Genomic DNA, 18281 nt, shown 5'->3' on the forward strand with positions numbered 1-18281 from the left:
TGAGCTTTAATTCAAGAAGGAAAATGGTAATCCACTGGAATCATGCAGGATACTCCAAATCCCAGAGACGAGAATCCCACCAAACAGTCACTGTGATGGCATTTGGCTGATGAAAGTAAGTGAAGCCCCAGTACATGAGAGAGAAAGACAGCCTCCCTCAGTGACTCACCTTTCCACTGGAGATCAGAGCAACTCAGGCTGAGGGAGAATTTTTTTTTTCTCCCAAGCCCTGAAGCTAACCTGGGGAGAGGGCTGGAGACACTGTGAGGGAAAAACACTAGAAGAAGCTGCAGACACTTTCCCAGACATAGGACCAAGCACAGGATGCCATTTTTAATCTGGGTACGTACAAAGTCAGCCATTCTAAGCAACCCAGCTGCATGGCCTTACAAGCATTTTACTCTTGGGCCAGAGACTAGAGCACCTGCTCGGGAGCAGGATAGTAGTCTCCACAGCCTCCACCACTTCTGAGGTGGAAAGCACCTCAGAAGTAGGTACTGGAATTATACTCTCTTCCCTATTGCAAGCTTGGAGTGGGAGGAGAGCTGCTACCACTGCAGTTTCTCCTGGGCAATGAGACTTGCAACCATGGCCAGCTTGGCAATCTGAAACTGAACTGCGTGTGCCATCACTTGGTACCCCTGCCTGTTCCCCTGGGATCGAGGTGAAGTGGGGTCCCCTCTGCTCCACCCTCAGGCAGAAATCCAGGCATTCAGGGCACTCACTTGCCTGAACCAGCAGCCTGAATCACTCATCTTTCATGGACAGAGATCATGGTGCAGCAGGGTCATCTCCACTCCATGCCCAGGCAGATGTCCAGACCTTTGGAGCAGCCACTCACCTTGATTAACAGCCTGACCCACTCCACCCTTCCTGTGCAGAGATCCTGGTGCAAGGGGGCCCTGTCTGCTACACACCTAGGCAGATCTCCAGGTATTCATAGCACCTGCTTGCCTGGTCCAGTAGCCTGAGTCATCCCACCTCTCCTATGCAGAGATCTTGATGCAGGGAGGCCCTCTCCACTCCATGCCCAGACAGATCTCCAGGTATCTGGAGCACTCACTTCCCTGGATTAGAATTTTAGGCTGCCCCCCATCATTGTGCAGAGAACCTGGGGCAAGGAGGTTTCCCAGTTCCATGCCTAGATACACCTCTGGGCACCTGGTGGCTGCCCAGTGGATTCTCCCTCAGCATCAGTTCTTGTACCTGCCACTGAGGGACCTGTAGATGGATGTGCCCAGTCTGGCCCCACTCTTCATGGCCCCTGCCCTCCCAGACTGTCCAAGGTCAATGCTAAAGAAAAATATCTTAAAGGCAGCTAGAGAAAAAGGTGAGATCATGTACAAAAGGAAACCCTTTAGGCTAAAAGCAGACGTCTCAGCAGAAATCTTACAAGCCAGGACAGACAAGGGGCCTATTTTCAGTATTCTTAATGAAAAGAAATTCCAATCAAGAATTTCATACCCTGCCAAGTTAAGTTTCATAAGCACAGCAGAAATAAAAGCTTTTCCAGACATGCAAGCATTAAAGGAATTAGTTACGACTAGACCACCATTACAAGAGCTCCTTAAGGGAGCTCTAAACATGGAAACAAAAGGCCAATGCCAGCTACCATGAAAACACACTTAAGCACACAGACCCTATAAAGTAACCACACAAAAGAAACTACAAAGCAACCAGCTAACAATTTCACGATAGGATCAAAACCTTACGTATCAGTCAGAGACAGTGACTCATGCCTGTAATCCCAACACTTTGGGAGGCCGAGGCAGGCAGATCACTTGAGGTAAGGAGTTCATGATCAGCCTGGCAACATGGTGAAACCCTGTCTCTACTAAAAATACAAAAATTAGCCAGGTGTGGTGATGCTCGCCTGCAGTCCCAGCTACTCAGGAAGCTGAGGCAGGAGAATGTCTTGAACCCGGAGACAAAAGTTATAGTGAGCTGAGATTGTGCCACCGCACTCCAGCCTGAGTGACAGAGCAAGACTCCATCTGAATAAAAAAACCCTCACATATCAATATTAACCTTGAATGTAAATGGTCTAAACACTCCACTAAAAAGACACAAAGTGGTAAGTTGTATAAAAAACAAGAGGCACGTAACAACACCCATAGGCTCAAAATAAAGGGCTGAAGAGTGATCCACCAAGCAAATAGAAAACAAAAAGAGCACAGGTCACTATTATTATATCAGACAAAAAGAACCCTTGTACACTGTTGGTGGGAATGTAAATTACTTCAGCCACTGTGGAGAGCAGTTTGGAGATTTCTCTAAGAACTTAAAATAGAACTACCGTTTGACCCAGCAATCCCATTGCTGGCTATATATCCAAAAGAAAGAAATCTTTCTACCAAAATGACACACGCACTCCCATGTTCATCACAGTACTATTCACAATAGCAATGACATGCAACCAACCCAGGTGCCCATCCACAGTGGACTGGATAAAGAAAATGTGGTATATATACACCATGGAACACTATGCACCCATAAAAACAAAGAAATCACGTCCTTTGCAGCAACACAAATGCTGCTGTAGGCTGGTATCCTGAGTGAATTAATGCAGGAACAGAAAAACAAATACCACATATTCTTACTTTCAAATAGAAGCTAAACATTGAGTACCCATGGACATAAAGATGCCAACAAGAGAAAATGGGCACTACAAGAGGGATGAGGGTGAGAGGAAGGTAAAGGCTGAAAAACTAACTATTGGATACAATGCTCAGTACCTGGGGGTACTATGCATTTGTACCCCAAACCTCAGAATCATGCAATATACCCATGTAACAAACCTGTCTGTGTACCCCTGAATCTAGAATAAAAGTTGAAAAGAATAAAAAAAAAAAAAAAAAAAAAACATGGCCTCTTTCTTCAAGAAACACCATTTTTACTTGAAAGAATAACTGACAGCAACTATAGTTATTCAAACTGGGTATCTGGCAGACTTTTTTTTAAACATAAACTAAGCATGCCCATCACTTCAAGAAAAACTAACAGCATGTATTTGCCAATGGTAAAACTTAAGTTTTCAAGCAAAAATTTAATTTTGGAAAATTCATATCAACCACAATGGATGAGATGCTTAGTTATATCAACGAATATGATTTTTTATCTTCTATAATGAACAATGTTTCATCTGTATGACAGCAAACCAATATTTTCCAAATAACCAATGTATGCTGTAACATCACACGTATGTTAAAGAGCCATTCAAAGTGCGAGGTATACCAATAAACCCTAATGAAATATTCCAAAAAGTTCCTTGTGGTTCCAGATTCCATCAGGCAGCTAACCTCTCAGAAAGTACCATGTGCTGAGTTTTAGTGTAGTATCAATTATCTGAAAATACTATTAAAATGCTTCCCTTTTTTCCAACTATGTATCTGTGGAAGGCTAGATTTTCTTCATATACTTTCACAAAAACAACATATCACAACAGATTGAATTTAGGAACAGATATAAGAAATAAAGACACCGAGGTAGTAATTAAAAACCTCCCAACATAGAAAAGCCCAGAACCAGATGGCTTCAAGGCTGAATTCTACCAAATATTCAAAGAGGATGAACTCAGTAAAGTTGCAGGACACAAAATCAACATAAAAAATCAGTGGCATTTCTGTACACAAATAACTACCTATCCAAAAAAAATCATTAAAAAATCTCATTTACAATAGCATCTTAAAAAATAAAATTCTTAAGAATATATTTAATCAAGAAGGTGAAAGATATGCACACTCTGGGAGGCCAAAGTGGGTGGATTGCTTGAACTCAGGAGTTTGAGACCAGCCTGGGCAGTATGGACAAACCCTACCTCTACAAAAAATACAAAAATCAGTCAGATGCTGGCACATGCCTGTAGTCCCAACTACTTAGGAGACTGAAGTGGGAGAATGGCTTGTGCCCAGGAGGCAGAGGCTGCAGTGAGCCAAGATTGTGCCACTGCACTCCAGCCTGGATGACAGAGTCAGACCCTGTCTCAAAAAAAAAAAAAAAAAAAAAAAACATACATACACTGAAAACTATAAAACATTGATATAAGAAACTGAAGGACAAAAATAAATGGGAAAATACCCATGTTAATGGACTGGAATAACTGATGTCATTAAAAATGACCATACTACCCAAAGCAAAATATGGATTCAACAACATCTCTATCAAAATTCCAATGACTTTCTTTATAGAAATTTTAAAAATTCTGAAATTCATGTGGAACAACAGAACACATCAAATAACCAAAGCAATTCAGAGGGGGAAAAAAACAGAGTTGGAAATATCACATTTTCTCATTTAAAACTATATTACAAACCTGTAGTAATCAAAACAGTATGGTACTGACATAAAAACAGACACACAGACCAGCAGAACAGAACAGAGAGCCCAGAAATAAACCCAAACACAAATGGTCAACTAATTTTCAACAAGGGTGCTAAGAGGACACAATGGGGAAAGGATAGTTTCTTCGATAAATGGTTGCTGCTGGGAGAAGTGAATTTCCACACACAAAAGATTGAAATGGACTTTTATTTTTACACTTTACATAAAAATCAATTCAAAATAGATAAAAGACCTAAACACAAGACCTTAAACCATAAAACTCCAAGACAAAAACACAGAGGAAAACCTCTTTGACAATGGCCTTGGCGATGATTTTTTGGATATCACACCAAAAGCTTGGGCTACAAAAGTAAAAATAAATAAGCCAGGCATACTGGCTCACACCTGTAATCCCAGAACTTTGGGAGGCCGAGGCAGGAGGACTGCTTCATTCCAAGAGTTCAAGACCACCCTGGATGACACAGGAAAATCCGATCTCTACAAAAAAATTGAAAATTAGCCAGGCATGATAGGCTGTGCCTGTAGTCCCAGTTACTCATGAAGTTAAGGTGAGAGGATCAATTGACCCTCGAAGGTCAAGGCTACAGTGACCTGTGATTGCTCCAGTGCACCCCAGCCTGGATGACAGAGCAAGACCCTGTCTCAAATAAAATAAAATAAAAGACCATCAGTGTGCTGTATTCAGGATACCCATCTCACATGCCGAGACACACATAGGCTCAAAATAAAGGGATGGAGGAAGATCTACCAAGCAAATGGAAAACAAAAAAAGGCAGGGGTTGCAATGCTAGTCTCTGATAAAACAGACTTTAAACCAACAAAGATCAAAAGAGACAAAGAAAGCCATTATATAATGGTAAAGGGATCAATTCAACAAGAAGAGCTAACGATCCTAAATATATATGCACCCAGGACAGGAGCACCCAGATTCATAAATCAAGTCCTCAGAGACTTACAAAGGGACTTAGACTCCCATACAATAATAATGGGAGACTTTAACACCCCACTATCAACATTAGACAGATCAACGAGACAGAAAGTTAACAAGGATATCCAGGAATTGAACTCAGCTCTGCACCAAGCGGACCTAATAGACATCTACAGAACTCTCCACCCCAAATCAACACAATATACATTCTTCTCAGCACCACATCTCACTTATTACAAAATTGACCACATAGTTGGAAGTAAAGCACTCCTCAGCAAATGTAAAAGAACAGAAATTATAACAAACTGTCTCTCAGACTACAGTGCAATCAAACTAGAACTCAGGATTAAGAAACTCACTCAAAACCGCTCAACTACATGGAAACTGAACAACCTGCTCCTGAATGACTACTGGGTACATAACAAAATGAAGGCAGAAATAAAGATGTTCTTTGAAACCAATGAGAAGAAAGACACAACATACCAGAATCTTTGGGATGCATTTAAAGCAGTATGTAGAGGGAAATTTATAGCATTAAATGCCCACAAGAGAAAGCAGGAAATATCTAAAATTGATACCCTAACATCACAATTAAAAGAACTAGAGAAGCAAGAGCAAACACATTCAAAAGCTAGCAGAAGGCAAGAAATAACTAAGATCAGAGCAGAACTGAAGGAGATAGAGACACAAAAAACCTTCATAAAGTCAATGAATCCAGAAGCTGGTTTTTTGAAAAGATCAACAAAATTGATAGACCGCTAGCAAGACTAATGAAGAACAAAAGGGAGAAGAATCAAATAGACGCAATAAAAAATGATAAAGGGGATATTACCACTGACCCCACAGAAATACAAAGTACCATGAGAGTATACGATAAACACCTCTAGGCAAATAAACTAGAAAACCTAGAAGAAATTGATAAATTCCTGGACACATACACTCTCCCAAGACTAAACCAGGAAGAAGTTGAATCCCTGAATGGACCAATAGCAAGCTCTGAAACTGAGGCAATAATTAACAGCCTACCAACCAAAAAAAGTCCAGGACCAGACAGATTCACAGTTGAATTCTACCAGAAGTACAAGGAGGAGCTGGTACCATTCCTTCTGAAACTATTCCAATCAACAGAAAAGGAGGAAATTCTCCCTAACTCGTTTTATGACCAACATCATCCTGATACCAAAGCCTAGTAGAGACACAACAAAAAAAGGGAATTTTAGACCAATATCCCTGATGCACATCGATGCAAAAATCCTCAATAAAATACTGGCAAACCGAATCCAGCAGCACATCAAAAAGCTTATCCACCATGATCAAGTGGGCTTCATCCCTGGGATGCAAGACTGGTTCAATACATGCAAATCAATAAACATAATCCAGCATATAAATAGAACCAAAGACAAAAACCACATGATTATCTCAACAGATGCAGAAAGGCCTCTGACAAACTTCAACAGCCCTTCATGCTAAAAACACTCAATATATTCGGTATTGATGGAACGTATCTCAAAATAATAAGAGCTATTTATGACAAACCTACAGACAATATCATACTGAATGGGCAAAAACTGGAAGCATTCCCTTTGAAAACTGGCACAAGACAGGGATGCCCTCTCTCACCACTCCTATTCAACATAGTGTTGGAAGTTCTGGCCAGGGCAATCAGGCAGGAGAAAGAAATAAAGAGTATTCAATTAGGAAAAGAGGAAGTCAAATTGTCCCTGTCTGCAGATGGCATAATTGTATATTTAGAAAACCCCATTGTCTCAGCCCAAAATCTCCTTAAGCTGATAAGCAACTTCAGCAAAATCTCAGGATACAAAATCAATGTGCAAAAATCACAAGCATTCTTATACACTACTTACACACTAATAACAGACAGAGAGCCAAATCATGAGTGAACTCCCATTCACAATTGCTTCAAATAGAATAAAATACCTAGGAATCCAACTTACAAGGGATGTGAAGGACCTCTTCAAGGAGAACTACGAACCACTGCTCAATGAAATAAAAGAGGACACAAACAAATGGAAGAACATTCCATGCTCATGGACAGGAAGAATCAATATCATGAAAATGACCATACTGCCCAAGATAATTTATAGATTCATTGCCATCCCCATCAAGCTACCAATGACTTTCTTCACAGAATTGGACAAAACAACTTTAAAGTTCATATGGAACCAAAAAAGAGCCCGCATTGCCAAAACAATCCTAAGCCAAAAGAACAAAGCTGGAAGCATCACGCTACCTGACTTCAAACTATACCACAAGGTTACAGTATGGTACTGGTACCAAAACAGAGATATAGACCAATGGAACAGGACAGAGCCCTCAGAAATAATACCACACATCTACAATCATCTGATCTTTGACAAACCTAACAAAAACAAGAAATGGGGAAAGGATTCCCTATTTAATAAATGGTGCTGGGAAAACTGGCCAGCCATATGTAGAAAGCTGAAACTGGATCCCTTCCTTACACCTTATACAAAAATTAACTCAAGATGGATTAAAGACTTAAATGTTAGACCTAAAACCATAAAAACCCTAGAAGAAAACCTAGGCAATACCATTCAGGACACAGGCATGGGCAAGGATTTCATGTCTAAAACACCAAAAGCAACGGCAACAAAAGCCAAAATGGACAAATGAGATCTAATTAAACTCAAGAGCAGCAAAAGAAACTACCATCAGAGTGAACAGGCAACCTACAGAATGGGAGAAAATTTTTGCAATCTACTCATCTGACAAAGGGCTAATATCCAGAACCTACAAAGAACTCAAACAAATTTACAAGAGAAAAACAAACAACCCCATCAAAAAGTGGGCAAAGAATATGAACAGACACTTCTCAAAAGAAGACATTTATGCAGCCAACAGACACATGAAAAAATGCTCATCATCACTGCCATCAGAGAAATGCAAATCAAAACCACAATGAGATACCATCTCACACCAGTTAGAATGGCGATGATTAAAAAGTCAGGAAACAACAGGTGCTGGAGAGGATGTGGAGAAATAGGAACACTTTTACACTGTTGGTGGGACTGTAAACTAGTTCAACCCATTGTGGAAGACAGTGTGGCGATTTCTCAAGGATCTAGAACTAGAAATACCATTTGACCCAGCCATCCCATTACTGGATAAATACCCAAAGGACTATAAATCATGCTGCTATAAAGACACATGCACATGTATGTTTATTGTGGCACTATTCACAATAGCAAAGACTTGGAACCAACCCAAATGTCCATCAATGACAGACTGGATTAAGAAAATGTGGCACATGGAATACTATGCAGTCATAAAAAAGGATGAGTTCATGTCCTTTGCAGGGACATGGATGCAGCTGGAAACCATCATTCTCAGCAAACTATCACAAGAACAGAAAACCAAACACCACATGTTCTCACTTATAGGTGGGAACTGAACAATGAGAACGCTTGGACACAGGAAGGGGAACATCACACACCAGGGCCTGTTCTGAGGTGGGGGAAGCGGGGAGGGATAGCATTAGGAGATACACCTAATGTAAATGACGAGTTAACGGGTGCAGCAAACCAACATGGCACATATGTAACAAAACTGCACGTTGTGCACATGTACCCTAGAACATAAAGTATAATAAAAAATAAAATAGAGACATCAAACTAAAAAGCTCCTGCACAGCAAAGAAAACAAATAACAAAATAAAACAGCAGCCAACAGACTGAGAGAAAATATTTGCAAACCATGTATCTGATAAAGGGCTTAATATCCAAAATATATTAAAAGATTTACACAACTCAATAACAGAAAAACAAATAACCCTATTCAAAAATTGGCAAAGGACTTGAATAGATCTTTTTCCAAAGACAACATAAAAACAGCTAACAGGTATATGAAAAGGTGTTCAACATCACTATTCATCAGAGGAATATAAGTCAAAACTATATTAAGTTATCAACTCACACCTGTTAGGATGGGTATTACCAAAAAGAAAAGAGATGACAAGCGTTGGTGAGAGTACAGAGGAAAGGAAACCCCTATACTCTGTTGGTGGGAATGCAGAATGGTCAGCCATTGTATGAAACTGTGCAGAGATTCCTAAATAAATTAAAAATAGAACTACCATATGACTCAGCAATCCTTCTTATGGATATATATCCAAAGGAAATTAAACTACTACCTCATAAAAATATCTACACTCCCATGTTCATTGCAACATTACTCACCATAGCCAAGATTTGTAAACAACCAAAGTGTCTACAAATGGACAAATGGATAAAGAAAATGTGGTGTGTCTGTGTACACACACACACACTCACGCAGAGAAATATTATTCAGCTTTTTAAAAGAGGGAGAGTCTGCCATTTGTCACAACATAGATGAATCTGAAGGACATTATACTAAGTGAAATATGCCAGACACAAAAAGAAAAGTATTGCATGATCTCATTTATATGTTAAAAAAAAAAAAAAAAAAAAAAAAAAAACAGTCAAATACACAGAGATAGAGAATAAAATAGCAGCTACGAGGGGCAGGAAGGGAGAAAATAAGAAGATGTAGGTTAAAGGATACAAAGTCACAGATACATAGGATCAATAAGTTTAAATAGCTAATAGATTACATGAGGGCTATACTTAATATTGTTGTGCTGCATTTGGGATTTTTGCTAAAAGAGACTTCAGGCATACTAAAAGTACCTAAAATGAGCACCTGTGTGAGATGACAGACAGGTTAATTTGCTAGACTATACCAACCTCTTCACTATCTACCTATCTATCTATCTCAAGGCACCATGCTGAACACCTTAAATACATACAATAAAATTTAAATAAAAAGAAATAGATAAGAACCCAGCTCATTTCTGCAGACCTCATTAAGCTGACATTAACAAGACCTGCAGAAAAGTAAAACAATGCTACTCTTCTAAATTTTTTTTGTTCTAGAAGAATTATTACTCATAAATATATGCTATTATGTTAAAATGTAATTAAATTTTTTAATAACCCAATATTTTTTAAATTTGTGTTTTAATTTCTAATATAGTAAATAGATACTTACAACCCACATTGTAAAAGCTATTTAGGGTCCTTAATTTTTATGAGCTTTGTTTGAGACCAAACAAAGTTGAGAACTGAAGATACAGGAAATAACTAAACAAATAAAAAACAAAGAACATATGATAGCGCAAACCAGTTTCTGGGGTGTTTTTTTTTTTTAGGTTCAGCAGGTATGTGTACAGGTTTGTTACAGGGGTATATCATGATGCTGAGGTTTAAGCTTCTATTAATCCCATCACCCAAATAGTGAACATAGTACCCGACGGGTAGTTTTTCAACACTTGTCCCCTTCTCTCCCTCTCTCCTTTTGGAGTCCCCAGTGTTCTCACCTTTCTGTCTATATGTACCCAATGTTTAGCTCCCATTTATAAGTGAGAACATGCAGTATGTGGTTTTCTGTTCCTATGTTAATTCACTTATGATAATGGCCCCAGCAACACCCATATTGCTGCAAAGGACATCTCTCTCTTTTTTATGGTTGCATAGTATTCCATGGTATACATGTACCACATTTTCTTTATCCAATCCACCATGTATGGGTTGAGTTGATTCCACATCTTTGCTAAGGTGAATAGTACTGCAATAAGCATACAAGTGTGGATGTCTTTTTGTTAGAACAATTTATTTTCCTTTGGGTAAATGCCTAGTAATAGGACTGCTGAGTTGAATGGTAGCCCTAAGTTCTCTGAGAAATCTGCAAACTGCTTTCCGCAGAAGCTGAACAAAGTTACATTCCCACCAATAGTGCATAAGTGGTTCCTTTTTTCTGCAGCTTCACCAACATCTGTTTTTCAGTTTTTTAATAATAGCCATTCTGACTAGTGTGAGATGGTATCTTATTGTGATTTTGATAGAGGAAACAAGTTTTAAGATGGAACAGACAAAGGCAAATGACTTCTTGAATTATAGATTTAATTTGAACTTGTTATCAAAAGAGATAAAAAGGTTCTAGAAGTTTAAGTTATTTTAATCAGGCTTTTAAAAGCAAACCATGAGAAGATATAATTAAGAAGTACTTCAATTTTATGAGACTATTTATTTCAAGAATCTTATTGTTGGGTACCTAAAGATGAAGAGAGACAGAACAAGACTATAAAGCACTTTTAAGGGATACATGTACTTCCTCTTAAACCTCTTCATTATAAATGATGTGGAAGAGAATAAGGAGAAAAACTGTTTAAAATGTAATTATTTCTATTATTCTAACTGCTAAGATACAGAATAAGGTGCTGAGTAAAAACAAACTAGATACATTAGTTGCAAGACTATTTTGTTATTTAAATCACTGGTAATATTACCATCTTGCGGCAAAATCTAGTATTGCAATTTTGAATGACAGAATCTTAGAAGTGTTCACCATGCCTTTTTTTTTAAGATGGAGTCTCACTCTGTCGCCCAGGCTGGAGTGCAGTGGCGCGATCTCAGCTCACTGCAACCTCTGCCTCCCGGGTTCAAGTGATTCTCCTGCCTCAGCCTCCCAAGTACGTGGGATCACAGGCATGAGCCACCACGCCTGGCTAATTTTTGTGTTTTTCTTTTTTAGTAGAGACAGGATTTCGCCATGTTGGCCAGGCTGGTCTAGAACTCCTGACCTCAGGTGATCCATCCACCTCGGCCTCTTTTGATAAAAGACAGTCAAGTATTTTCCTCTTCCATATCTACCACACCCTCATACCAACCATAAGTTAAAAAAAAATTTAGCATTCTGTAATAAGTAAAACAGTGATTAAGAAAACAAAAGTCCAAAGGAATGTTATTTAAACAGAGAAGGGGATGCCCCAATGAAATAGCAGTTAAAAATTAAAGCATAGCCAAAAACCCAACTGATGAAAAATGTTTCAATGTGTCAACAATTAAAACTGCCAACACTAATTCTTACAGAGCAAAATTATACTTTATAAATGCAGTATTCAATAAAACTTGTATTTGGTAATTCAACATTCATTGTTAATTTATTCAGTTTTATATGTTAGAACTGCTGCCACATGTAAATTCTCCCACTTTGTAATAGAAGAAGTACAAGCATCCTTACAATGTTCTCTTCACCTTGGCCCATGTAATGTTCATGTGAATGTTTCCAAGACGGGGTTTCACCATGTAAGTAGATAGTAAAAGAACTATCTACTTATTATTGATAATCTAACCCAAAATCTACCCTCACTTCTTGCAGATTACTCTGTTGAATTTCAGCTAAACCCAATAAAACTTGTTTGTATGTGAGTATACATTTATGTATACACATGAGTAACATAAAGATTATAAGAATCAGAGGAGAAAGAAAGGAATCAAGCATACAAAGATAGAAAACTCTAAGTTTTATCTTTTATTAGCTAGCCCCTTCCAGTTTAAATTGATAAGCATAACGTGGACAAATATTTCCCTTAAAAGCAGAAGTCTAGATTGCTAAGTCCAAGAATAAAGATAAATGCACATGATCAATTTCTAGCCACCATTTTATATATCCAAAACAGTGAGGTAGCCTGAATAATCTCCATATTCTGAACTCTACATTCTGCTCCCAATACATCAGATCTATAACACAAAAAAAAATAAATAAATAAGAGAACAAGAACACACAAACTTGTGAGCTCTCATCTTTCCCTCTGCCACTTGTAATCCTTGACTAGACCCAATCAAATTATCTGAAATTACCAATGGGTGTTTCCAACAGCCAACAAACTGTGTGACTTTCCTTTAAAGAAAGGCTTTATCATCTTTGTAAAATTTAATATTTAAAATAAAAACTAGTTTGAATAACCCGAGTTTTTAACCAATAATTACATGCGGCAATGATTCATACTGTGTTCATTTAATAGAAATGATTTAGGTGTCCAAGCCTTCTCACCCTAAGAACATTACTCTGTCTAACTGAAAAACAACCCCAAATGAGAATTTGTTCTGAAGATACTAACAGTACTCATTTACTAACGGTATCCAACCTGTTGCCGATTGCAATGTTTGGTGCAAGCTGTGTGGCAACTGAAGAGTAAACAGAGGTGATTGGATGCTATTTCTGAAGAAGTCTTCTGTTGCTTTAGACTGCAAAACCTTGGTTTCCCAGAGCTGCAGAGGAAAAAAAAAAAAAAGTTTGCTGTAAAATAATATATACATATATAATGATACTTCTATTTTTTTCAGTTTCTTAAAAACTAACTTGTCATCCTGATGGCACAATGAATGGGTAAGTACTAAACTATAATTTGAGAGATCAGAACTGCATCAGTTTTGTATGCCAAAAAAACAACAAAAGACAGGAAGAAAAAGTTGTATCGGCTACAAACCTGCTTCAAGTCTTTTAAAACTTGTTCCTCTATACCTTCTTCAGCAAATAGATTCCGAACTCCTTCAATTACATCTTCAATTACAGATCTGTAGAGTTTAGGCTATATAAAAGCAATTGTCAAAGTTTTATTTTATTATTTATTTATTTATTTATTTTATTTATTTATTGAGACGGAGTCATGCTCTGTAGCCCAGGCTGGGGTGCAGTGGCACGATCTCAGTTCACTGCAACTTCCACCTCCTGGGTTCAAGCAATTCTGCTGCCTCAGCCTCCTGAGCAGGTGCGATTACAGGTGCACGCCACCACTCCCGGCTAATTTTTGCATTTTTAGAGAGACGGGGTTTCACCATGTTGGTCAGGCTGGTCTCGAACTACTGACCTCATGATCCACCCGCCTTAGCCTCCCAAAGTGCTGGGATTACAGGCATGAGCCACCGCACCCAGCCTGTTACAAGTTTTGACTTCTCAAGTTTGAACATATTTAGCCTTAAAAGATATGCAGTGTATACCTTCTAGTCTTGTAAAGTTACCATAAAAACTTTTACTAAGTACATTCGTATTCCCAATATAGTCTTAGCTTTCCATAAACTGTGTTAGCTTCAGACCCGTAGTTTCAGCCTATCTACAAGACTGAATTACAGGACTACAATAACATATGAGCTAATAATCTCAAAGATGTATGGTTATTGTCATGTTACTTGCCTTTTGTGTCAATATTTAACCTCCCCAACTCCTTTTAAAAGGGAAATTAATGTAAGTCAGCTGGAAATAGATCTTCTGTTTTCAATTTACCTTTTTATCAAAGTGGCCAATGGAGAATTTTTTAGGGTTCACTATATTATTTCCACAAATATAAATAAACTCCAAGCCAGAAGACTGGGGTAAGCACTTAAAATAGAGCAATCAAAGCCCATCTCACTTCCAAAATACACAAAGTCCAAAAAATATATATTCTGGACCATTGTCAAATACAACTGCTCCAAAATGGATTTCCTACTAGAACCAAAGAAGGGCACGAACGACCTTACCCGTCCAGTGTACATACTGAAGAGACCAAATAACATTCTAAAATACCTCCTAGTCAAACATGCCATGACAACAAAGTTAAGCAGATTTCTTCCCAGATTAAACACTAGTTATAGCAAAACAAAAGAGGGTATGTGAAAAAACTCAGCCCTTCAAATCTACATAAACTATGCCCCCAGGCCAAAACGGCAATGCTCTGTGCTGACAATACTGACCTAGTGGAAGGTCCACGGGCAAGAAACAGCAAGTAGGAATTTAGTTGAGTTGCTCTTATTTCAAATTGCTTAATGAGGCCAAAATGAAAATGAAAATTGTGGCACTCTAAGATTGCCTTTTCATACTACCCACTAAATAAATACTCTTAAATACTCCTGTTCATGCCAAGAGTAGCTATGTGGTTTTTTTGTTGTTTCTTTGTTTGTTTGTTTGTTTTGAGAAGGAGTCTTGCTTTGTCACCCAGGCTGGAGTGCAGTGGCACAATCTGGGCTCCCTGCAACATCTGCCTCCTGGGTTCAAGTGATTCTCCTGTCTCAGCATCCAGAGTAGCTGGGACTACAGGCGTGCACTACCTCACCTGGCTAATTTTTTGTATTTTTAGTAGAGATGGGGTGTCACCATGTTGGCCAGGCTGGTCTCAAACTCCTAGGCTCAAGTGATCTGCCCACCTCGACCTTCCAAAGTGCTGGGATTACAGGTCTAAGCCACCATGCCCAGCCCCCAAGACTATTTAGTATTTAAAGCTATGCTTTAAACTAATCCTTCTAAAGACCCAGGGTAAGCCTATATGAATAGGCCAATCAGTAACATTTAAATAATGTTATTCACAAGCACATGCATTAAGACTAAATGCCCCTAAATTCGTTGCGTCTTCTAAAACAGTTTATCCTGATAAAGGCATACTAAATTGATACTTCAGTGGTAGTCCCAGCTAGTGTGATCAAGTTTAACACTGAAGGAAAAAACTCTTAGGGGTAAAAACATCTTAACACAGCAGTAGTCAAAAAGTACCAATAGAACACAATTTTTCAAAAATCAAAACACGTATTGAACTTATTTTCTCTTCTAGGACCACAGACTTTGTATTGCTTTCCCTGTTATCTTTATTAAAACTATGTCTAGTCCATCTCAACTCCTCTGTTTAAAACAGACACTACTTCATAGAATTCACAATCAGGTAAATTGGCAAACCTAGTAAGCTTATATTCAGGCAGAGTATAAGTATTTTAGGTATCTTAAAACATACTATCATAAAACAGATATAATTAAAGTAGCATGTCTCTAAATTAAACAGAGCTTTTATACTGCATACATGATAACCGGAACCCATAAAATTACACAGATCTGGACAAGCATATTGCCTTTCACGAAATGTGAAGTCTGTTGAGATGAATTGGTAATAAAGATGAATCCTTCATTTTTGTTCTTTGATTCAGGTTTTTAAGACTGATGGTTTCCTAAGTGCCACTGAGACTAGAAATTCTCACTGTGCAAATTAAGTGTCCGTTAGGGGTAGGAGGGTAATGTAGGTTGTACACTTAAGCATTAAGTTGTTAAAGGACAAAGAAATGGGCGGGTAGGGAAAGATACTAAAAACATGTGGGGAGGTAACATGAGAATCACATTGTTATTTCAAGCAGTAAATAATACAGCTTGGAATTAACAATGTCCACGGTAAAATTAACACAACCGAACTTGGGGGTTTTGTAACATCTAGGAAACCAGGAGGGTTGAGGGGGAGTTCCATCTCTAAACACCCCAACTAGATAGCCTCAGTTTTGGTGAAAAGAGAAAAAGGACACTTGTTGTTTCGGCCGAGCTGGCCCAACTTCCTGCTGAACTACTGGCCCTCATCAGCTTCCTCCAACACAGAGGTGAGGAAGAGCCCCAGCCGCTAAAGAAGAGGGTTTATGACAATCTGTAAAGTGTCAGGGGGAAACAAAAGGGTGTGCAGGGTTCGGCTGCTGTGAACCAGGAGTCCCAGGGCGCTCCCTCTACACAGCTTGAGGTCCTCCTTACCACCGGGTTGAAGCAGGCCATGACAGCACCTCCAGCACCTGGCCCTTTGCGCCTGCGCGGCACTCAGTGCACGTGGAGGGAAACACTGGGCACGTTTTGAACGATGTACGTCAGGTGCGCAACCGCGGAGAACGCCGGGGGTGTGGCTGGGCAGAAGAGAACGTTAATAGATGGAGCAGGCTTAACTGGAGGCGGGGCCAGGGCGGAGAGGCGGTCGGCCTGTGTGGGAAAAGAGATCCGCTAAAACGGATGGTTAGGTTGGGTCTAGCCGGTTTTGGGCCATTCACAGGTTGTTTCCTCAATCTGCGAGAGATGAAGAAAATCGAGGAGGGGCAATGCAGGGGTAGATCTCAGTCTAACTTCAACTTTGAAGAAGATGGGGAAAGCAAAGAGGGGAGACTAGTGGTATCTGTCCTCTGCATTTACCAATTTTCATTCTTGCCCCTACACCCCACTCACAGCTGAACTCCATTTTTTGTTGTATAAAAATATAACAAGAGCCAAATTTTTCTAAGACTTGTCGGCGTGGTACAGCGGCATCAGCAGCATCTGGGAACTTGTTAAATATGCAAATGATGGGTCCCACCCCAGCCCTCCTGAATCAGACTGGAGGATGGAGCCTAGCATTCTGTAAATTTAACATGCTCTCCAGGTGATTCTGATGGGCGCTGAAATGAGACCCACTGACGTAAGACAAAGGGTCTCAATTTTGGGTGCACATTAAAATCACCCGGAGAGCTGGAAAAAAAAAAAAAAAAAGCTTAGTGCCTGAATCCCACTCGGCAGAATCTGATTCTAATATGCAGCCAAGGTGGAAAACCACTGCTAAAATAAAGTCATCAGCTAATACCTTCCTGTCTCCTTTTCCTCCTTAGGCAGAAATCATCAGCTGTCTACCTACAATGATTCTCTCTCCTGAGGGGCAGAGCATCTTGGGGAGTACCTTACCTAGCTAAGCTGAGGGAAGATGTAAGCACAGATAACCTGGAGGATTCAAAAAGGGAAGAAGTCACCATCTGTTGCCACAACTCTGCCTTTTTTTTTTTTTTTTTTTTGGCAGGGTCTCACGCTGTTGCCCAGGCTGCAGTACAGAGGCATGCCCACAGCTCGCGGCAGCCTCTACCTCCTGGGCTCAAGCAACCCACCCACTTCAGCCTCCCAAGGAGCTGGGGCTACAGGTGTGTGTGCCACCACGCCCAGCTATTGTTGTGTGTGTGTGTGTGTGTGTGTGTGTGTGTGTGTGTGTATTTTGTAGAGACAGGGTTTCACCATGTTGCCCAGGCTGGTCTCAGACTCTTGGTCTCAAGTGATCCACCAGCCCCAGCCTCCCAAAGTGCTGGCATTATAGGCATGACTCACCGCACTTGGCCACAACTCTTCTAAATAACCCTTCTAGCTTGCAAATAGGTCTTGACCTAACCAGATGGATAAGTTATTTGATGATTAAAAACCCTATTAGATTTAAAATTGGCTGTGTATGTATTTATTTGTGCAAGTAAGTGCAGTAGAGCTGTTTATCCCCTTCCACTCTGTATGTGATTTGCCTGGGTCAGGTACCTTATGGTTTGTGAGTTTCAAGTAGCTGATTTATATGACAATCTTTAGAAAAGTTTCCTACATTGAAAACTATTAGAAACAT

General features: G+C 39.4%; 1 protein-coding gene and 1 pseudogene across 5 annotated transcripts in view; one reads left to right on the forward strand and one right to left on the reverse strand.

Annotated features, from left to right (window-relative positions):
* The window catches only part of GTF2A1L (general transcription factor IIA subunit 1 like), a 60997-nt gene extending 44239 nt beyond the window's left edge, over positions 1–16758 (reverse strand). Inside the window, exons 1-3 of one of the 4 annotated variants that reach the window (XM_050754873.1) lie at positions 16643–16758; positions 13599–13700; positions 13257–13380 (exon numbers count right to left, since the gene is read on the reverse strand). In XM_050754873.1, the coding sequence (XP_050610830.1) occupies positions 13257–13380; positions 13599–13700; positions 16643–16663 (247 nt within the window). In that variant the 5' untranslated portion in view covers positions 16664–16758. Of the gene's footprint in view, positions 1–13229; positions 13381–13598; positions 13701–16642 lie in introns of all 4 variants that reach the window. The other 3 variants (XM_050754872.1, XM_050754875.1, XM_050754874.1) reach the window with 3 other exon arrangements.
* Positions 1–18281, forward strand: part of LOC126934259 (uncharacterized) — a 1193286-nt pseudogene that overhangs the window by 947014 nt on the left and 227991 nt on the right. The window lies entirely within an intron of this gene.

Source organism: Macaca thibetana, chromosome 13 (assembly GCF_024542745.1).
Source record: "Macaca thibetana thibetana isolate TM-01 chromosome 13, ASM2454274v1, whole genome shotgun sequence".
In the NCBI taxonomy this organism is placed as follows: domain Eukaryota; kingdom Metazoa; phylum Chordata; class Mammalia; order Primates; family Cercopithecidae; genus Macaca; species Macaca thibetana.